At 42.0% G+C, this 22,464-nt stretch overlaps 4 protein-coding genes and 1 long non-coding RNA gene across 5 annotated transcripts; all 5 read right to left on the bottom strand.

Annotated features, from left to right (window-relative positions):
* Positions 1 to 1,036: 1,036 nt before the first annotated feature.
* On the bottom strand, positions 1,037 to 2,326 carry LOC136356875 (uncharacterized). The gene is made up of 2 exons (XR_010741899.1): positions 1,915 to 2,326; positions 1,037 to 1,576 (listed from the first exon to the last, which is right to left on the bottom strand). It is a non-coding gene; the product is annotated as an uncharacterized lncRNA (long non-coding RNA).
* A 240-nt stretch (positions 2,327 to 2,566) lies between these two features.
* On the bottom strand, positions 2,567 to 5,971 carry LOC4340159 (pentatricopeptide repeat-containing protein At5g39710). Its single transcript, XM_015788744.3, has 2 exons — positions 3,645 to 5,971; positions 2,567 to 3,457 (listed from the first exon to the last, which is right to left on the bottom strand). Exon 1 carries the CDS (start codon positions 5,906 to 5,908, stop codon positions 3,824 to 3,826), a length of 2,085 nt encoding a protein of 694 aa, XP_015644230.1. The 5' UTR covers positions 5,909 to 5,971; the 3' UTR covers positions 2,567 to 3,457; positions 3,645 to 3,823.
* Positions 5,972 to 6,537: 566 nt separating this feature from the next.
* On the bottom strand, positions 6,538 to 10,108 carry LOC4340158 (ubiquinone biosynthesis O-methyltransferase, mitochondrial). The gene is made up of 9 exons (XM_015786083.3): positions 9,815 to 10,108; positions 9,269 to 9,358; positions 9,051 to 9,129; positions 8,851 to 8,928; positions 8,507 to 8,555; positions 8,116 to 8,165; positions 7,475 to 7,608; positions 6,974 to 7,054; positions 6,538 to 6,899 (listed from the first exon to the last, which is right to left on the bottom strand). The coding sequence occupies exons 1-8, from the start codon at positions 10,054 to 10,056 to the stop codon at positions 7,021 to 7,023; spliced, it is 756 nt and encodes a 251-aa protein (XP_015641569.1). The 5' UTR covers positions 10,057 to 10,108; the 3' UTR covers positions 6,538 to 6,899; positions 6,974 to 7,020.
* Positions 10,109 to 11,137: 1,029 nt separating this feature from the next.
* On the bottom strand, positions 11,138 to 16,260 carry LOC4340157 (ubiquinone biosynthesis O-methyltransferase, mitochondrial). The gene is made up of 9 exons (XM_015785860.3): positions 15,822 to 16,260; positions 15,376 to 15,465; positions 15,171 to 15,249; positions 14,269 to 14,346; positions 13,824 to 13,872; positions 12,930 to 12,979; positions 12,309 to 12,458; positions 11,645 to 11,725; positions 11,138 to 11,569 (listed from the first exon to the last, which is right to left on the bottom strand). Exons 1-9 carry the CDS (start codon positions 16,100 to 16,102, stop codon positions 11,444 to 11,446), a joined length of 984 nt encoding a protein of 327 aa, XP_015641346.1. The 5' UTR covers positions 16,103 to 16,260; the 3' UTR covers positions 11,138 to 11,443.
* A 443-nt stretch (positions 16,261 to 16,703) lies between these two features.
* Positions 16,704 to 20,716, bottom strand: LOC4340156 (B-box zinc finger protein 22). Its single transcript, XM_015788847.3, has 3 exons — positions 20,407 to 20,716; positions 18,230 to 18,823; positions 16,704 to 17,252 (listed from the first exon to the last, which is right to left on the bottom strand). Exons 1-3 carry the CDS (start codon positions 20,614 to 20,616, stop codon positions 16,974 to 16,976), a joined length of 1,083 nt encoding a protein of 360 aa, XP_015644333.1. The 5' UTR covers positions 20,617 to 20,716; the 3' UTR covers positions 16,704 to 16,973.
* Positions 20,717 to 22,464: the final 1,748 nt, after the last annotated feature.

Genomic DNA, 22,464 nt, shown 5'->3' with positions numbered 1-22,464 from the left:
GGCGACGGTGTGTGTCGGTGTCGGTGGCCATTAAAATTTTTACTGCCACATCCATGAAAAGAAAAATGCAAAGCTTGGTACCTGCAAGACGGCAACCTCCCCCTTTGCACATCAAGTTAGATTTATAGACTATATAACCATTAATTTGAGCTGTTGTTGAATTTCATTTATTATTATTATTTGCTTGCAGATGGATATGATGCTCCTGTGATTTAAATGAGTTATTGTACCTCTCTCTCTCTCTCTCTCTCTCTCATGAATTTGTTCTGACATTTCAATCAAATAAAGGCACATTCCATTTTTCTTTTCTCAGGACAGCACATCCTGTAACACAAAGCTTTCCTTTCTCGAAGCCCAATTTTCATATGCACTAATCCTATTCAGCCACAAAGTCAGAGACTGTACCAAGAGAGCCCTTCCCTGGGGGACACCATAATCTTGCATAATTTTAGCAGCAAAAGTCAGACCTGATCAAATAATGCCATCTACTACAATACTACACGCATCATGAGAAATGTGCACATCACCAACCACAACCCAAAGCTATAGCTGTATCTTTCCTACTAGTTCCTAACCCTAACAATTAACATATCAACAGCAGCTTCCATCCAAGCGTCTAACTAACCGTATGCATATGCGCAACGGCGAGGAGCCCGTGATGTCGATCAGATTATGACAACCAATCAACCACTCCATCTCCACTCCCCTTGCTAATTACTTTCTCCGCACCATAATATATATAGCAACCTAATACTAGATGAGACATTATCTAGTATTACGTATGCAGACAAGTTTTTTATTCAGATACATAGTATTATGTGATATTATATCTAGTTCTAGGTTGTTATATTATGGGACGGAGGAAGTAATACTATCGTGTATCTCGATTTGTGCCCCCATTTTTGATGTGACCCAACAACAAACGAACCAATCGAAGATGAGCCCCAATCTAGCTGTGTTCTACCCCGGCAGAGCCCTGCCTCAGCATGCATATCACTTGGCAATTATATATACAACCACCAGCACACATATGAACAGAATAAAGAGAGAGAGAGAGAGCAAGAAGAGGAGGAGGAGGAAGAAGAAGACATACTGTCCATCCATGGCGGGATTGTTGAAGAGGTTGCTGGTGGCGCTGGCGCTTGCCGTGCTCATGTTCACGGCCACCGCGGTGGCCGGGCACCCGGCTCCGGCGAAGAAGCACGGCCACACGCCGGCGCACCACCACCCGGCGAAGAAGCACGGGGCGCGCAAGCACGGCGGCCATGGCGGCCACACCAAGCCTCACCACCGCATGTAACCGGATGCCGACGCGCGCACGCATGCAGCAATCAGCAATGCCATCTCGCCTTCATTCTTTTTCATTCTTCTTCTTGTTGTTTTGATTAGCGCCCTTACTTTATGATCATTTGGTTTAATTTGTACGCTTACCATGAGTTGATTTGATCTTCTCCTTCTTCTACCTACGCGTATGTGTCATGTGGGATGAGTGAAATGAAATCCATGGAATAAAATCAGATGCTCCTCAGCCTGCTCTAATGTCAGACTACTGTTGTCATGCAGGACCCCCAACAATCTGTTCTTCAGAAAGAAAGAAAAAGGGAGGAAAAATATATTATGCTTCCAAACATTGTACTAAGAATGTACAAATATTCGCTCGTTTTTGCACTGCAAATGTGAGATGTAGGAGTACTGATTAAACAGTAGTGGTTTATGATCTAAAAAAAATAGTGGTTTACAGAATCATGCAGCATTTCCTGAAAAAAGAATTAGCAGCAAAAAGAGGAGGAGCAGAACAGCAGAACCCAGAAACAAATTATGATGAATTTTGCTCGCAAAAAAAAAAAAGAAGGAAAAGATCCCAAGAAAGAAAGAAAGAAATGCATCTCTTAGTCTTATCTGAAAACTATTTACCTTCCGACAAGGAAAAGATTCTCACTGAGGTGCCCAAACAAAGCAGATGTGAGCAAGATCGAATTTATTAAACAAAAATGTTCACCTGGCCTCACTCAACCAGCCTCACTGAATAAAGAGGCCAGCTTTTGAGCAGTGTGAGAACCAGGAACGAACTCAATTTCCGAGCAGCACAACGACCCCGATGCCATGGGAATTAGAGGCAAAGGGTAACCTGCCATTTTGCTCGGCAAAAGAACTCTTTACTAAGCTCCTTCTGCTCTACCCCCTCAGAAATTAAGCACAAGCAAGAGCCAAAAACGCAAATAAAGAAAATCACAGGATACCAGACCAGATGAAGAGCTCACAGAAAATTAATCAAGACACACAATTATATGTGAGAACCAAACTGGAGCCTGGAAACTGGAGCTCTACAGAATGAAGGCAAAGAGCAGGAGATATTTGCTGAATTGCTGGGGAGGCAGCGGAGTACAGCACAACAAACGGGTGGCTACCAATTCATTGGGACCCCCTGGGATTCTCCAGAGAATTACCAGGAATTGCGATGCCATGAAAAAGGCCACATTGTCTACGGCACCGTCCTTTCCATCGGTGGCTGACAATGGGTCCCACATTCAGGTTCCTCGTAAAAAAGAAGAAAAAAAAACAATAGTACCCTGAGCAAGGCGCGTCCCATTTCAATGTCATACAGAAATCTATTTTACATTTTTACTGCTACCATTTGGTAACATAGCAAAATGTTTTTATCTGTACATGTTACAAGATAACCTGGTGGAGCATCGGTCCTGCACATTTGGCTCTTTGTAGCTCCTGTGGCACAAACCTCTGTGATCCATCATGCTTAAATTGTCAGTACCTCAGTGGTTGTTCTACCACGCTTGTCATCTCCGTGATGTATGAACTGTCACTTCGATTTTCTTCAAGAGCTACCCCGTCCCAAAAAAAAGTCTAATCCTAGCTACGAACCTGGACACATGCGTGTCCAGGTTTGTAGCTAGAGTTTGTCTTTTTTTGGGACAGACTAGTATACCAATAATACGAACTACCTTAAACTTCATGAATCATGATATATTTGCTTCTCCGAGATGTGCTAGTAGCGCAGTGGCAGGGGTCGCTGGCATGCACCCAACCAGCCCAGGTTCGACCCTTGTCGAGCGCGCTCACCAGGGGAAATATTTACCTCTTCCTTCTTAAAACCATTGACTCCAAGTCCTTCTTTAGGTCCAACCTTTTCTTTTTATTTGCTTCTCCGTCAGCAACAATGGACACTCGTCCTCAAAACATTCCATTTGCTTAATTGCACGAAAAATGGTTTCGATGGCAGAACCCTTCCAATCCAAACCCCATATGACTGTTGGGCGTTGGCTGTGGCTGGGGAACAATGCAGAACTCTTTGGTTCATGATTGAGACATTGAATAACGCCCAGTTGTATCAATCATTGTTCCACTGTTCGTTTTTATCTTCAGTTCCTCCATTGGTTGATATAAGCAGTTCCCTCGGGGTGTAGGTGCATGCATATTTCAGCATTTTATAATCTTTAATCTGCAGCAAAGCAAACACTGGTCAGTTAATGAAAACAGGATAATTTGACCAACAAACTAAACACGGGACCAACCAAAACCAACAGGCGGAGACTCATTTCATCAATATTAGCTTTTTGTCCAAGAAAAACAAATAAATGGAGAAACAGAAGTCGTGCCATTTTTGGACATAAGGAATAACAAAGAACCTTTTAAACCCTTCCATGATGCATCGTCATGATTCAAGGCAAGTCATGTACTTCCACAGGGCACACTTCATTTTGTTAAGCGAAGCATGGAAAAATAAGTGCTCCAAACTCCAAAGTGACATATGGTCATCATGTAATTCCAGTATTCCACAGAGGGGGAGGATTCTGAATACCAGATTTCACCCTGAGCTTGGAAGTAGTCCATCCCTTGCCATACCACAAAGAACATCAATTAAAGCGTCCACATTACCTTCCTTCCGATTGAGGTCAATAAGAGCCTTTGATGCTTCTGCATCTGCTAGTGGACAACAAGTCAGTAAGTCCTGAATGGCATTATCTGCTTCCACAACCATCCCCTCTTCAAATAAACCCCTAACCAATGAAATGGTGCTTGTTGAATTAGGGGAAAACCCACTCCGCAACATTTGTTTATGAAAGCTGAGAGCCTTCCTAACATTTCCTCCCCTGCAATGCCCATGAATAAGTATACTGTACACAGACCCATCAAGCTTCCAGTTTCTGTCCAACATCGACTGGTATACTTTATCAGCTTCCTTCATCAAGCCTTTCATGCAAAATCCCTTCAGGAGGGCCACTACACTCTTAAACTCAGCTTTGCTGCAACAAAGCATCAGAGCATCATACTTAATATTGTCTGGAACCGGATCTTCATGATACAGTTTAAAGAGTAACCGATGTGCCTCCTTTGTACGTGCTGACTTGCTAAGCCCATTTATGAGCACACTGTACGTCACAACATCAGGGAGAACTCCCTTCCTTATCATCTCATCATGCAGAGAAAGAGCCTTCTCAACATTTCCTTCCTTGCAGTGGCCATCAATGAGTGTTGTATAAGTAAATTCGTCAGGTTGCACACCAAGTTGAAGCATGTTCTCAAATAGCTCACAAGCATCATTGAGCCTTTTCTCTTCACAAAGACCCCTTATGAGTGATGAGTAGGTGATTGCATCTGGAAGCACACCCTTTTTGAGCATTTTCTGATTCAATTGGAATGCAGAATCCAAATTGCCAACCTTACAGTATCCGCTGATAATCGTACTATAGGTCACAACATCGGGTTTCACTCTTTTAGCCTCCATTTCACGGATTAGCTCTCTTGCTAGATCCATTCTTCCTAACTTGCAGTACCCATTAATAAGTGCATTGTAACATACCACTGAAGGCTGGATCCCACATTTCCTCATCTCCTCAACTGCAAGCAATGCATCATCCAAGAACCCCTTCTTGCAGAAACCATCAATAAGTGCCGTGAAAGTGACCTCGTTCATCCGAAGGCCCCTCTCCCTCATCTGCGCCACCAGAGCCACTGCCTGCTCCAAGTTACCAGCCTTACATGTTGCATGGATTAGCGACGTAAACGTCACGACATCTGGCACAAGCCCTCTCTGTGTCATCTCTGAAAACACCGCCAATGACTCATGTAAGCAACCCACCTTGCAGTAACCACTTAACAAGGTGTTGTAGCTGACCACATCCGGTGCCAACCCCTCCCTCACCATTTCATCGAACACCTTGCGTGCACCCTCCATCCTCCCCGCTTTACACAGCCCATTCACCATCGAGTTGAAGGTCACCAGATTCGGCTTCGCATTGCCCTCCTCCCTCATCAAGCTGACCACCCTCTCCGCGCCGTCCAACTCCCCGGCCCTGCAGAACGCCGCGACGAGCGTGTTGTAGGTGACGGCGTTGGGCGCGCAGCCCGCGCCACGCATGTCGCCCACGACGCCGACCGCCTCCTCCAGGCGGCCGCGGGCGCAGAGCGCGCGGACGAGGATGTTGTAGGTGTACACGTTGGGCGCCACGCCGTGGCGGAGCATGGAGGAGAGGAAGCGGCGGGCGGAGGGGAGCGAGGCGTCGGAGAGCGCGAGGAGGACGGCGTTGTAGGCCGGGACGGAGGGGGCGTACCCGGCCGACGCGGCGAACGCGAGCGCCGCGGCGGCGAGGGAGGGGCGAGGGAGGGAGGCGTACGACCTGATGAGCGCGTCGAAGGGGCGCGGCGGCGGCGGCGAGGGGAGGAGGCGGAGCGCGGCGAGGAGGGAGAGGAGGAGCGGGAGCGGCGGGAAGGCCGCGGCGAGGCGGCGGGCCGCGGGAAGGGACAGCGGGAGGTGGCGCCGGTGGAGCTGGAGCGGGTGCGGGTGCGGCGGCGAGCGCGGGGAGGGGTTGAGCAGCGCCGCGAGGTGCGCATGGTGGACGGAACGGTGGCTGCCTCCGCCGCCGGCGGCGGCGGCGGCGGCGTCCGCCATGTTCTGCGGCGCGGCGGATACTCTCGCGGTATGGCCCACGCGGAAGTAAAGCTTTGTGGGACCAAGTTGTCAGTGATGTGCTAACTCGCAGTTTATACGGTTATACCCCCTTCATTTTAAAACAAGGGTTGTGTTTAGATCCAAAGTTTAGATTCAAACTTCAGTCCTTTTCCATCACATCAACCTGTCATACAAACACAACTTTTCAGTCACATCATCTTCAATTTCAACCGAAATCCAAACTTTGCGCTGAACTAAACACAACCAAGATTCAGGGAAACTTTAAAATATCAACCATCAATAATTTCTCAAATTTCTTAGTTTTTGGAAAATGATATATGCAGATTTGACTAAAAAATACTAGTATTATACTATCATAAATTTGTTAGATGTTATAAAATATATTCCAATATAAAATTGGTGGATGAGATTTTAAAAGTTCGGTTAAATCTTATCCTAAACATCAAATATATATATATATATATGATCGGGGAAATAACATCCAAAGATGTACATTGCTGAATAATCATAGGAGTTTTACCAAACAAAAATAATAATAAATAATTCAATTTCAACTAAAATCCTTCAGAATTCATTTAATACAAAGAGAGAGTACTCAACAGATAGTATATGAAAAAAAAAGCTTTTAAATTTGCTATTTGTTTTATTACATGGAAGATATATATGCACACACCACTACAGTGTGTACACTACACACGTACACTGTACTTTGCTATCTGATTGTAGTCCGCACAAAAACATACAAATAGCACATGTTTTTCTTGCAACAGAATTATCCTGATCCCGATGATTCAGGATCATCTCTTTTTTTCCCCTTTGTACTAACAGTGTGCTAAGCTTGAGTTTGTGACACTACTGAGGGTGTTTCAACTTTCTTTATGCCATAAGCAAAATAATCCACACTAGTATCCTTTGACATGGAAAAATCTCCACGCCATGGATTATAACCAATCCCTGCCATTTCTTGTACCTGATGATGGATCTGGTATTAGTTACATAACTTACAACAAAAAGTTAGACATATTATAGTGACGAAGAGCTTACATAGATTGAGGCTTTTTCCAGCATTTGCACTAGCTCATCAGGGGTAACTAATTTTGACCAATGGTGTGTGCCTTTAGGAATCTGTAAAAAACACAGGAAAAATGTTTTACGAGGCTCAAAATTAATCATTGCATCGCATTAAAGTTTGTGGCCTGACTGAGTGGGCCTGTGATCAAACAGTTTGCAGGTGATTATGCTGATCAACATAATTAATTGATGAAGCAAAGGGTAAGTAAACGTTCTACACCGTACCGTTATTTCCTGTCTATGCTTCCTTGAAGACCACATATTGTGAAACAGAATTGCATTTACTATTCTAGACACTTGAATACTGGATGATTTCAACAACCAATAATCATTTGGAAAGGTTTGAAGTATAAGTTACACTATCAAAGACTCCAATAAGATAGCTATGAATAAATGGCATTTTTCTGTAACACAGTGGACTACATAACCATCTGAGGGAGGAAGCAAAAATATGCAAAAGGGACAAGAACTAACCCAGTGGAAAATATCATAGTTGCAAATGCTCTTATTGAGCGGTTGATTGTAGAAATCACAAAGGCCCCATTAGGAACTGTCAAAGCTGACAGAGACCCACAGAACTCCGAAGGATTATCCACATGCTCAATCACCTACAAATAAATTAAGGTTACTCTGTATTCACGGCACAGTGGTAAATTATTTTTCATTAAGAAAGCTTGTAAGAGCAACATGCTGTATATTTTCTATAATATTCTGCTGTAAGCTGCATACCAGAGATTTCTTACACATGGCTCCTCTATTTGTTGTATAAGTCATTGAGGGTTCGTAAAATAGTTTAGTTCTTCTTGGAGTAAATGAAATAGTTTAATGTTTACTGTACCAAGTATAGTAAATTGGTAACAAAGTGAGCACACGTAGAATGTTATATAGATTATGAGTACAAAACAACCAAAGCATTCTCCAATATACTTATATAACTCAACAAAAAGGCTCCCCGTTCAGAAATTGACAAGGAATCTCTGAACTTCAGAGTCTTGAAGATGATGCCTGCAGCCTGCCACAATAAAAAGGTTATGCCATTGCCCTATATTTAATCAAATGTCTTGTTTAACAGATAGAATGGGCATAGATCGTAGATGGAATGAAAATGTGTGTACCTCAAGACAAATTACAGCATCGAATTGTTTGTTCTCTTTTACCAAGTCCTCTGCACGAGAATAATATTCGCATAAGTTTTGCACGGATCACAGCCATGAGAAGTTTTAGAGATCAATCATTTGCATATTTAAGTGCATTATGACAGAAACTGGGGATTTATGTTCCTCATTTCAACTTTTCAAGTCCAGTCGATATATTATTATAGGGCAGGGTAAATTATTGATAAGCTAGCTGTATCAAAACCAACAGAGAATTCAAGTGCAACCTATGATCCCCAAGAACAACATATATAAAAGTGAAATGGAAAAAAAAACTAACAGTTATGGCCTATAAATATGTTCTAATGATAATAACTAACAGTTATGTAGAGAGAGAGAGAGAGAGAGAGACCAGCTGTTGTGCAGAGATATTCAATGGAAGCAGTCAATGGATCAGATGCCTGTGAATATAAGAACCAAAAATCATTTATGAAAAAGATAGTAAAATTATCATGGCTATAGCTTGGGCATTGCTATCATTATGAAATCATAACCGAAAGTTAAGTAAAAGAACAGAGAGAGAGACACATATGTAGCATTACATCACCATAATATAACTTCTTAAGAGTGCCAGAGTAAGTAAATTAAATATTAGTAGCATGAATTTACTTGTTTTAACATTTTGAGAAAGAAACACGTGCCCATTCTTGTCCAACTAATAATTATGTTAAGATGGCTAAATATATTTATACATACAGCATGGACGCGTGCAATCTTTATACTTTCGTCAGCAGCATCAATTCCGGTAACTGTAGCTCCCATCCGAGCAAGAGGCTGCCATGTATAAGCATGCAGTTAGTCCAGACAATCAAACAAAAAGACAGAGCACATGTTACAGTCCACAAATGCACTGAGAGATCCGGAAGGAATTGATCTAAGATAGAGAACTTCAGTACCTCCGAGAGCATGCCAGCCGCACATCCAACATCAATAATTTTAAGACCTTCAAGTGGTTTAGATGAATTTGGATCCCGCCTGACAGAGTGAATACGCACAGTTAGGGAAAAAAAAGAGTTGACAGTTTGATTATGTAGAAGTACACTTATTCAGGTGCTACCCAGTGATAAACTGATGATCACAACCACAAATAAATATGGTGGATATGGAAATGTACCTGAAATGTTTACATAGAATGGACCGGATAAAAGACACTCGGGTTGGATTCATCACAAGCAAATGCTTGAATGGCCCTTCAGTATCCCACCTGTTCATTCCAGAAACAATCATATAAATGCGAGGTGATAATTCGGAGATTCATTCCATTCCGAACAACCATATACAACCCCATTTTTTTTTCGCTGTGGACTACCTACTCCTAAATGAGAATGATATTAATCGAATGCATTTATTTTATTTTATTTTATTTCTGTGGACTAGCTACTCCTAAATGAGAATGGTATTAATCGAATGCAATAAAAAAAATTTGTTGAGAGCTATAGCGCACTCGTGCTAGAAGCAGTATTCATCACCGTAGTACAAATTATTCCTAAAACTAGAATCAAAACAGGATCAAGGCCACTGCACTAAATAAAAATTTGGCCAAAGCATCTAGCGAAGGAGCAGTAGGTTCATCATCTCGAATGAGACGTAACCACACGGCCAGCAAGAGGAGGGAGTAGAGGCCAGACGAGGGGATCGATCTCATCTCATCTCATCTCACCAGGTCTCAGCAAAGGAGGCGAAATGGGCGACCTCGGCGGGGTTCAGCGACGAGGCGGCGGATCCGCCACCCGGAGTACGCACCGCGCCGTCCTTCTGCGTAGCCGGAGAAGGCGGTGGGGGCGCGGATTGAGGAGGGGATTGGCCATGCTCCGCGAGGCGAACGCCGCGGCGAGGAGCGGAGGTGGAGGAGGAGGAGGCGGGGAGCGCTCGCCGGAGGCACGGAGGAAGGCGGCGGAGCATCGCTTGCTCGAGCCTGGACTTCACCGGTGGCAGCGAGAGTGTGATCGCCGATACGGCGGCGGCGGTGGTGGTCGAGGTAATTATAGGCCGCGAGTTGACGGACGAACTAGGAGGGCCCGCTAGGAATATCTGGGCCGTCGGATAACTGAAGGACGGCCCAGATTTATCCTCCGTGCAGTAGAAAAATAGGCTATGCAAAACCATAAATATTGACTCTCTCAGCCTCAGGCAGGCAGCCGTGTTTGTTTCGTCTCCTCCTAGGTTTGAAGTTATCCTATAAAATTTTTAATTATTATATTTTGTACTATTTAGTTGTCAACCTCGGATCAAATATTATCATAGTAATTGAGCACGTGAGCATAGTTTTCTTTTCTCTAAAACGGCGGGCGCGAAGCTAAACAGGGGGCTGATTTACACTGGTGCAGTCCAGTGTAAATAATAAAAGAAAGTAAGAGTAACTCATTTTATGATCAAAGTCATAGAGAATAATATACTCCGTCCCCATAATATAAGAAATTTTGAGTTTTGCTTACAACGTTTGATCACTCGTCTTATTCAAATTTTTTTGAAATTATTAATTATTTTATTTGTGACTTCATTTATTATTTACAGTACTTTAAGCACAACTTTTTATTTTTTATATTTGCAAAATAAATTGAATAAGACGAATGGTCAAACATTGCAAGCAAAAACTGAAAATCCCTTATATTATAGGACGGAGGGAGTATATTATAACTTGTGACAGTCATATGTTTTATGGTTTAAATGTTTATGTTTTATTATCCCTTTATATAAAACCGTAAGACAGTCCTGGGAATTTCACTCTGGTTTTCTATCAAAAGCCATGCTTTGTTGGCTGTTTGCTGAAGATATTAGAGGTAGTTCTCATGTAAAAAGTTCTGAGGCTTGTGGCTACACTGACAGGTTGTGAATTATGAAGCGTGAAACATTAAGTTTCATGGGGTCATGCATTCGTACTCCATAGAAGATGGTAAATAGAAAGGAAAGAGGGAATTCATCTATATAACAAGAGAAACAGTATCTGCATATAGTTTAACAAAAGGGCAATCGCAGCTAGAACTTTGGTGAACTCGTCTGAAATGTACTTATTTATATGAAGGAAAGTTTGAAAGAAGTACTACTAGTTACAATCAAAGAGACAAAGCTACCCCTACTTTACTTGTTAGCTGTTGCCACTGCTATCAACTTAGCAGTTTGCACACCTCAGTGGGGCTTCCCCATGACACTACTACATGCTCCCTGTTTTCCGAAATTAACAAAAAGAGAAGTCAAAACTTTTCAGTGTGCTATTTGATTGTAATCCCTGCCAAAATTTTCAAGTGGCGCACGTTTTAGTTCCCGACGAAAATATTTTGATGATGTGAGGTCAATTTGACTCAGAGGGTGTTTCGACTTTCTTCATGCCATAAGCAATATAATTTACAGTAAGATCATCTGACAGAGACCACTCTCCACGCAGCGGATTATACACAAACCCGGCCATTTCTTGTACCTGGTGATGGATGTGTTTTCAGTTACATGACTAACAACAAAAGATAAACTTTTAGCATAGTGATGAAGAACTTACAGAGATTGAAGCTCTTTCCAGTATAAGGACCAGCTCCTCAGGGGTAACTAGTTTGGACCACTGATGTGTGCCTTTAGGAAGCTGTAAAAGCACAGGGAAAATATTTTACAAGACTTGAAACTAATCATTGGATAGCATTCAGTGGAACATCACGAGTTAGTCTGACCCTATAATCAAACAGTTTGAAGATGGTACATGCACTTTTCTTTTCTTTCTTTTTTTTCATATTCGAAACATACCTAACAAACAACAGAACAATTAACTGGCAACACTAAGAAACATGCTCCTGTTGGCAACTAATTTCACCGCAAGCATGTATTCCCTACTTCACTTGTGTAATATGTGAGACAATGACGTTGGGCAAGATAACACTACATCCTGCGTATGCTCCATGAATACCTATTATGACGAACAGAATCTATATATTTCTTTTACTACTGTACACACCTGAATATTGGATGATTCTGACAACCAATTTTGTGTGGCACTGTATGGCTATGAAGCATTAATCATTGGGAAGGTTTGAGGTATAAATTGCACTATCAAGATTCCGAGAAGCTAACCATGAAGGAATGGCATTTTTTTCTCCAACACAGAGGACTACACAATGCAGTATATACCTGAGGGTATGAGGCCAAAATATGCTAGAGAGATAGAGACTAACCCAATTAAGAATATACTCCGCAGCGACTATTGCAGTTGCATATGCCCTCATTGAGCGGTTGATTGTAGAAATCACAGTGGCCCCATTAGGAACTGTCAAAGCTGACAAAGATTCACAGAACCCCGAGGGATTAGCCACATGCTCGATCACCTGAAAGTATATTAAGGTTAGTCTGCACTCATGATGGCACAGGCGCACAGCAATACATTATTTTTCATCAAGAAAGGTTAAAGAACAACATGCAGCATCTGTACGATATTCTGCTGTAAGCTACATAGGTCTTCCAGATATTCCATACATGACTCCCGAAATTTGGATTATGAGTACATGAAATAGATCAGTTCTTATCAAGTGAAGCAATTTTATTTTTATTTTTATTTTTGCGGGGATCAATTGCAGCAAATTAGTAATATAATCAGAGGAACTAGCAAGCACGCATGGAAAGCTATATAATTTACAAGAACAGAACAACCAAAGCATTGTCTAATATAACATTAAAAAGGCTCTCCAATCAGAGATTGACGAGGCATCTCTGAATTCCAGATTCTGCAGCCTTCCACAATAAATAAGCTTCTTGTTTGACATACAGGAAGGGCATAGATGGGATGAAAATGTGTATACCTCAAGAGAAATCACAGCATCAAATTGTTTGTTCTCTTTCACCAAATCCTCTGCACAAGAACAATATTCACATAAGTTTGGTTTTGGTCACAATCAAGAGAGAAAAATCTTTTGAATGCTAAATTTGTTCTTACAGAAACTGGGATTTTTTTTCTTCCTTTAGTAATGTTAATTTGTTATGATAATTATTGGGAGGCTAGCTGCATTAGACCGCTGTAGAAAATGTGTGCTGCCAATGTTTCCCAAGAACGACACAGTCTTATTTACATGTGAGCAGATCGGCAGGCTAGATATATTATTTGAAAGGATAAACTATAGTTCATAAAGGTGAAATGAAAAAAGAAAGAAAAAAGTAGAAGCAAATGTACACTCTTATGAGTGGATAAATGCATCCAGTTTCTCTGCCAATCTTTTAGTCTTCATTCACGGCTCTTATAAAAGTAGGCGTTGGGGAGTGATGGTGTGTTCTAATACGACCTCATTTTTCAGGATCTTCCCTGCTACATATATAGACATTACATATTTCTACTTTTTTATATTAAAAAAAAGGAAGGAAGGCAAATATTGCATATGCTAGGTGATTATCTAATCCCATATGGACATGTAAAAAATATTTAGATTTGAGGATAATCAGTTTTTGCTCTTCTTTTTTTACTTTAGATTATTATAGTACTACATCCAGTCTTGAATATATGATGTTTAGGACAACCAATCATGACTAGACGGGGTATATTTATTTCTCGTACATCACAAAGTAGGCACTAAGCTAGTTTGCTTGAAAGAAAATAATGGTCAAGCAAGTCATTTTTTAACTAAAACTTATATATTAGTAGCAATATGATTAAACTGACAGGAAGTACAAATGCAGCATTAGAGAGAGAGAGAGAGAGAGACCAGCTGTTGTGCAGAAATATTCTATGGAAGCAGTTGATGGATCGGATGCCTGTGAATGTGAAAACAAAATTTTTAAAAAAAAAAAATCATTGGCGGAAAGATAATAAAATTATTGAGTCTACTTGGGCATTTCTGCCTTTATGAGATCATAACCAAAAGTTAACGAAAAGGATATGGGTATCATCAGTCCTCAAAGTATGAATATCATATATATGATGACCATACAATGCAATATGATGAGAACAACTAAACAAATTTGAAGCTCCATTTAGCATTATGTGTATTGTGTAGTGTTACATCATCATAATATAACTTCTTAAGGACGCCAGAGTAATCCAGTAAGTTAAACCTTAGTAGTATAACTTTGTTTTAATATATCAAGAGAGAAACAAATGTGTGCCTATCTAATAAATATATTAAGATGACTAGATAATCTTATACATACAGCATGGACACGTGCAATCTTTATATTTTTGTCAACAGCATCAATTCCAGTAACTGTAGCTCCCATCCGAGCAAGAGGCTGCCATATAAGCATGCAATTAGTCCAGTGAATCAAACAATAGAACAAAGCATATGTTACAGCCCACAAATGCACAGCAACACTTAGAATACATTGACATGAGGTAAAAAAACACAAACAATTTAGAGTCAAGCAGCATGTGGACTGTGGATCTACTTTCCACATTTTATGAGATTATTCAGTAGCATTGTCAGATTGATTTTTACTGTACGCAATGTTTCTGAGTTGAGCCATTACTGAAGACATCGAGGTATGCAGCATAAGTGATGTATCTATTTAAACATAGTCTGAAACTGAATTAACCATCTTCTGCCTAGCATTATGCATCAGCAATGCTCCATGAAGTATAAGCACAAGTGGCCAACAGATGCACTAACTCCACGTCTATAAACTTGATTACGAAAGGAGAATATGATTAATACTTGGGAGTTTGGTTGATTCCGGACAAGCCAATATAGAATATAGAGGTTAGTAAGTCAAAATATTCAAAGATGGTTGTTAGAGGTTAAAATAAATTCAAACCTACAAGGCTAGCATGATTATGAGCTTATGCTGTGGCATATTCCTAAGCTATCATATCATGTAGATGAATGGTATGTCCCTGTTCCCAAAGTCCTGGATATGATTAGTTACAAATTACAATATGCACATGTCACAAAAAGCATATGATAAGCAAGACGCGAGCACACATATGATACCCATTTCTATATGGCGCACCTACATGAACCTATATCATTCTCCCTTTATGTAAGTATCACATAGATCACAGTTCAATATATTTTAGTGTCAGAAAGTAGCAGATTATAAGAAAAAAATGATGGTACCTCTGAGAGAATGCCACCCCCACATCCAACATCAATAACTTTAAGGCCTTCAAGTGGTTTAGAAGAATTTGGATCCCGCCTAGCAGAGTGAACACACATGGTTAGGGGGCAAAACAAGAGTTGACACTATGTCCTGTCTTTACTTATTCAGGTTTACCAGTGATAATCACAACCACAAATGAATACAATGACTGAGGAACTGTACCTGAAATGTCTACAGAGAGTGGACCGGATAAAAGACAGTCGAGTTGGATTCATCAGATGCAACGGCTTGAATGGACCTTCAGAATCCCACCTGTTTATTGCAGGAATTGTGCCACTAATAAGCAATCATATGCTCAGGTGATAAGTCGGAGGTTCATTCCATTTGAAACAACACATATGTAACCCCACTTTTTTTTTCCTGTGAATCTGCTCCTAAATGAGAATTCTACTATTCGAGTGCCAAAAAACAAAGAGTACAATCAAATTTGTTGACTGAGCTCATGCTAGAAGCAGTATTCACCACAATTCACCAAGTACAAAATTACTACTAAAGCACTATCAATGTCATTGCACTAAACGAAATTGGCCAAGCATCGCGAGGGCGTGGTAGTTCATCATCTCAAAAAACCATGCCAGGAATGGGAGGGAGTGGAGGGGGGATCTCACCAGGTCTCAGCGATGGCGGCGAACTTGGCGACCTCGGCAGGGTTCAGCGACGAGACGGTGGATCCGCCTGCTGGACGCGGTGTTCCCTGAGGCGGAGAAGAAGGAGGCGGCGGCGGGGGCGGGGGAGAGTTCGTGGAGGCCGCGGAGGAGCAAAGGCGCCATTGCGGGAGCAGAGCGTGGCGAGGCGAGAGACCAGGCTCCGTGAGTTGCGCGCCCGCGCGGCCATGGGCGGAGGATGTGAGGATAGCTCGCCGCAGGGATGGCGCGACGCGGCGGAGCATCGTTTGCCCTGGAAGAAGGCGGCGGCGGCGGCGGCTGCGAAGGCGGCGGCGGCTGCGGGCGGCGGCGGAGTTCGGGGTCGCCGATGCGGCCGTGATGCTTCTGCAAAGCGGCAGTCGCAAATGGCCGAAGGGGTCAACACGTTGGGAGTATCTGAACCGTCGGATACCTGGATGGACGGCTCTGATTTTATCCTTCGTGGTACAGAAGAGAACTGGTGAGTGGTGGTGATGCAAAAGCAAAACCATCAAATCCCTACGAACGTGTGAACTGAACTGAACTTCTCCCGTCTCATACTGAAATTGAAGTGTGTGTTTTTATCAAATTCTTACAAATCTCTGTAAAATTCATATGAAATTTCCAAATACAGTGAGACGTTAGGATAAATCCCAAGCTTGCAATACCTGGCGTCACATAAAAAACCACGAATATTAAGAAATGACCTAATATCAAATAATTAGAAGAGAAGAGGTTTGAACCCAGGTCGTCTAGCTCCATAAACTAGCTCGAAAAATTGTGGTTAACATCATACATCATACACCCCGCTACCAAAACTGTTCGTGGCTAAGGAACTTCAACATGTATTAACCTGCGCATCATGAATTCATGATCTTATCCATGCTCTTTTTATTTTCACTATTCACAAAATTGGTAACAACAAATCTGTCATCCCAGATCTCACAACAATTCCCTCGCCTTTAAACTTCAGCAACAAACGTATAGTCGAAACACAAACATTACAACATATTTTTAGACTGACCACTGGATGATCATCCATCCCTGTGTTTTGTGGCTTTGGTCAGGCAGGCAAGAAGCCCTCCTCTCAACGTGACCTGCCAACTAAACCGAATGGTGTCTGATGCTATCGGCAGATCAAAACTGCCTCCTTCGGCGCTTCAAACCAGCAGATACAGTGAAGTTGTTCTGAGAGTTCTCCAAGGAGGAAATCTCAGGGACGAACATGGTGCTGTCGTACGAAGGGCAAAGCAAATTATTTTGCCAATAGAGACCAGAGGCTGTCGGTGGCGAGGGGACCTCAGGCACTGTCCATGGATTGTCAGGCACTTGACCTAGAAGTCCTTCGACAAACAGGCCTTCAGCCAGACGGCACTGCGGAGATCCACCAGCACTCCCTGGCTTAGCGTTGTCACCCTGTAAGTGCACAGCCAAAACAACAACGGCATAAGAAGCAAACCTAAATGGAGAAATTCAACCCAGCAGGAGAAGAGAAAGATATTCAATAGTGAGCTTCTTTGGTAATAGAAAGTCTACTTGCAAATAAATTAAGCATCGATGTAAATGCCACACAAAAATCTAGCCCTCATTCTGTCAGCAGTACTCCCTCCGTCCCAAAAAAACTCAACCTCGTACTACGACGTGACACATCCTAGTACTAGGTTGCCTTTTTTTGGGACAGAGGGAGTATGGTTCAGTCACATTGCATAATCGAACAAGACATGCTAGAAAAATCATGATTGACAGCTCTAAAATTAGTCGCAATGAACTGTATATAGCAAAGGTGGTGGAATTCATCCAAAAGCACACATGAAACAGCATACGCCAAGGGAACAGCAATCACTTCCACAGACTTTAAGTTACTGTCTTATAAGCTTGATAGTTACGGTAAACAATTTATATTTCAGCAAAAGATTGTCATAGAATCCAAACCCCCAAAGCATCAGCATGCTAGATTGATTCTAGGACTTGAGCATTGCACAGTTCCATCAGCATATATCAATTGGAAGGAGCAACTAGGTAAGAAATTCTCATTAATCATAAACACAGATAAGCTTAGGTACAGGTTTTCACTTAACGAATGACGGAAAGGTTAACATCTAAACATCTAGAATAAACTAAATTATAACAGAAGTCTAATTGTATCACAGTAAAAACTCCTAATTTTAAATGCATTCACTGAACAACTAACAATTCGACAGGTATTTGTCTGTGTGTGTGAGAGAGTGTGAGAGAGAGAGTGTGTGCATGTCCTGTATCAGTACTCTAATATTAATCAAAGTATCATGCTTAAACTCTGCATTCCAAAAAATTACTAAATAAGCACGACATACTGTTGATAACAGGAAAAACAGGCAACCAGCAATTTACATATATATAATATTTTGGAATACCTTAGAAGAACCATGCTCAGCAAAGCCAAATTCTGAGTTACTAAAGAACTCATCAACATGCCAATCATGTAGACTATCTGACCCATTACCACCTGTGAATGGTAAGTTGTAGATCCGATCACTATCCTTACTGATTTGACTGGAGTACGCTGCCATGGTGCTAGTGTGGCTAGCTAGCAGAAGTGCTGGACTTTCCTCTGATGAATACTTGGGTGGAGGGTCTATTGATCTAATTGTGTTGTTGCTCATAGTCCAATTGACCTGTCCTGTCTTGGCCATTGTAACAGAACTCTGCCTAGAATAATTACCATTGATTACATTTTGGCTGGGCAAAGATGCACTGTTTTCACCAGATAAGTCTGTAGGATTCCTTTGCAAATGTTTAGTTGCTGAATCCACTGAACCACCAGCACTCTTAACATGCTTGTCAGCAACAGGTGGAACTGGATCAGCAGGATCAAGGCCAACTTGAACACCTGTTAGTAGGAATCTTTGGTGTACTGAAACAAAGGAGTTTACTGTGTGTATAGAAACATCACAATCTCTGCAAAGAAGTGCACGGTCCTCCAGGCAGAAGAAGTATCCAGAAGCCTCCTGCAATGACAAATAAAGTTTGAGATCTGCGCCTAATAAATCAAGGATAAATAGCACAACTTGCAGTTCCAGCAGGAACCAACGAGATGCAATGAAACCTATGTGGGTTCACTTCAGTCATGTGTCCAATAATCAGACCATTAGTTGTCCCTTTCTTTGCACATGGACTTTACACAGTTGCACATGACACAGCCAACTGAACAGTGCCATATTTCATCATGTCATCATAAAAGATCTACATCCAACCTATCCAGTCTGGTACCATATCTCACCGTCTAAAATAGAACAATACAGTTGGACAAACGTCCTTATGGAAATAAAGGATGGGGTTCAGATAAACTATAAATAAGTATCTATCCAACCAATGACTTTCTATGTTTTTGCTAGAGGCCTCAAAATTTAATTTTCTTACCGCATAATCACGTTGATATGCAAAAAACCAAGAAAACATTTGCAAGATCTTGGACTTAAAGTGCAGCACAAATAAACATGCAAAGCAAATAGCATATACTTTTTCCTTATTTTTTTTTAGGTATTCCAAACAATAAGTTTTACATATAACAATCTGTCAACTAGAAATGACCCGATAAGCCTATAAAACACATACAGTCACTACATACTAGGATTTGCTATGTAAAACTGCACAAGGCTTACAGTCTACCTCAGAGCATCGGAAAAAAAAAAAGCTGGTCTTAATGTGCAGCATGACATCACTCTATTAAATGTTGGTACGGTGCTACTTTACAATATGTGTCCTCAGTGTAAGAAACCTATGCAACTGTAATGTTCAAATATTTGCCCTAGTTTAGATGATTGAAATGGCAAAGCATAGCTTTAGCTAGGGTTACCAGATAGTCATCACTTCACCGTTTATTTTATATCATCTCATTTGATATCATATTAGGGACCGTATACTTTCACACAGCACCAACAGAAAAGATCATTACCAGACTTGTCTCTTCACTCTAGTGTTCATTCATCAAGCACAATATAAACCATAACTATGAACTGTCAATCTTTTCTAACCTCCTTTTTACCTCATACTATCCAAGTCTGTGAGAATTCAGTTTGTATCCTTAAAGAGAGTTTGATCCTTCCACTGATAAAAAATATATAGTGGTTAACTAGATGTGAAATTGGCTAATTGTGATTAAGAAGCTTAAGCATACAACACAAGATAAGAAAACACCTCGGCGAAATGGGGTTTTACTTATAGATGTTCATCATAGTATCAATAGCAACCCCCTCAATTTTTAGCTCAGGATATACAGGAATTCCTATTTGTGCTTCCATATGCTTACTAGTTACTACCCCCTCTCCAGTGCCGGCACAGCTTGATCAACATGGAAGAGTAGCTTCTTCTAATCGCTGATAAACGTGTGCCAGCACAGCTTGATCAACATGGAAGAATAGCTTCTTCTAATCGCTGATAAACGTAGTAATTTCGCTTTGCTAACTGACTATACTCGGTAAGAACATCCAAAACTACTATCAAACAAATCGAGGCAAAATTTCCTGCACGCCTCAACTACCCTAATCGAGGCAGAAAGAGCGAGGAGGGGAGGGGAGGGGAGGGGGGCGACCTGGCAGATGTCGCACTTGGGCACGGCCGGGGCGGCGGCGGCGGGCGCGGCGCCGCCGTCGTCGGAGAGCAGCGGCACCCGCTGGTGCTTCCCGGCGAGCTTGTTGGCGGCGTGCACCTCCTCGTCGCACGCCGTGCAGAGCGCTGCCTCGTCGGCGCAGCACAGCACCCGCGCCTCCGCCGCGCCGCACGCGTTGCACTGGATCTTCATCTCTCCGACGAGCAATCCCCCAAATCAGCCAGCCGCTAGGGTTTTAGCGACGCGATTGGATCGCTCCCTCTCTTCCCCTATCTCTCCACTGTATACCTCCCTTTCTTCCCAAATCCCCACTGCTTTATTAATCTTTTTTTTTTGTTTAAGCGGAGGTGGTGGTTAGTTAGCGAATAGCGATTAGCGAAGCGAGTGTGATTTGTTTTGTCTAATTGCGTGGTTAGTAGGTGTGGTTTAGCGGCTTCGCTTGCTTTGAATGGTGATAATTAGCTTAGCGAGAGGCTGTAGAAGGGGACGAAGCGGTGGTCAAAGCGCAGGCGAGCACATCAGCAAAGGGGACGCGTGGGCGGTTCGACGCCTCGACGGGTGCTGCGCGGGATGTCGGCACCAGTTTACCCTTTTACAAAACCGTGCGTAGGGGCGGAGCTAGAGGCCTAGAGTAGTACGGGAATGCCGGTAATCGATCTATTTTCACTGGATGTGTACCCTATAAATATAAACTTAAATATTCATATAAATTTAAACTCGATTCAAACTAGAGTAAATAAAGCAAGTGGTACCTTTCAGTCTCCCTCCATTCCATTATAGCTTCACCCCTGATCATGTGGTTATCACACGGTTATCAGCGCGGTAACCTTTTCAGTTTTTGAAATCACGGTATACCTCGTGGTAATCGCACGGTTTTTACGGTAGCCACGCAATTACCACGATAACCGTTAAACCATGAGGTGAGAGTAATCTCATCTAAAGCGTTTTGGGGAGCCCTAGTCAGCACTCGGCGTCATCATTGTGTGAGCTGAAAACTCTGCACTGAAATCAAGTATGTTTCGGTTGCACGATTGAATTCATAAGAGCACCACCCGTTTTGGGGCGCTGATTTGAATCGGAAGCTTGAAATTTGAGTTCAAAGTCGTGAGAGCTGAACATTTTCTTTGTGTTGAATTTTTTCGGTTTTGGTCTTTTTGCCAGCCCACCCCTACACAACGATACCACTGTTGTGACTAGATAGGGGTCTATAAGACGTACGGTTATCACACGGTTATTATGGTTACACTTTCAATTTTTTAAACCATAATATACCTCACGTGGTAACTCATCCCTAAACGGTTTGATAAAACCCTCTCATCTCGTATTATTGTGAAACCAAGTGAAAGAAACATCCCCATAAACTATTTTTTCCCTACCGATATACAGATGCCTGCCTAGATTGAGCAGGCTAGGCAGTCTCAGTTTCGTATCATTGTGAAACAAGTCAGAAAAAACATCCCTAACGTTTTTTTCTAGCGTTATGCATGCGCACACTCGAAAGATGGCATAAAAAGAAGGAATTTGAAATCCGTTTCTTTTCACAGAATCACCGGGCTTAACTTTTCTTATTTTCCCAACCCCACTGCTGTAAGATCGTTGACAATTTTTTATACTCGCTGAATTTTTATCGAAAGTGTACTGGTGTGTGTATAATATTTGTATCGAATGCAAGCTGAATTTTTATCGAAAATATACTCTTTGTGTGTGCAATATTTGTTTTTTAGAGAAAAGGGCAGAGACTCGGCTTTTAATTGAAAGCCGCATAGGCAGTGTTCCAGCTGGGAACAGCAGCGTACAACGGAGATCAAACTACCAGTGAAGCAAAAGCCAACAGGGGCCAGCAAAAAGACCAGAGATAAGAGCAAAAACAAACTCTACTCAAAACACCAGCTAACTTTGATCAGGGCGATAAGAGCCCAGAGATAAGAGCCCAACAACGATAACCAAACTCTAAGGATCAGCGCCAAACTACCAGAACTTTACACAAAGCAGGAAAACAACGCTATCCAACACCCGTTCTTTGGGACTAGTGTGCAATAT

Source organism: Oryza sativa, chromosome 6 (assembly GCF_034140825.1).
Source record: "Oryza sativa Japonica Group chromosome 6, ASM3414082v1".
NCBI lineage: Eukaryota > Viridiplantae > Streptophyta > Magnoliopsida > Poales > Poaceae > Oryza > Oryza sativa.
This window is presented reverse-complemented; position numbering and strand designations above follow the sequence as displayed.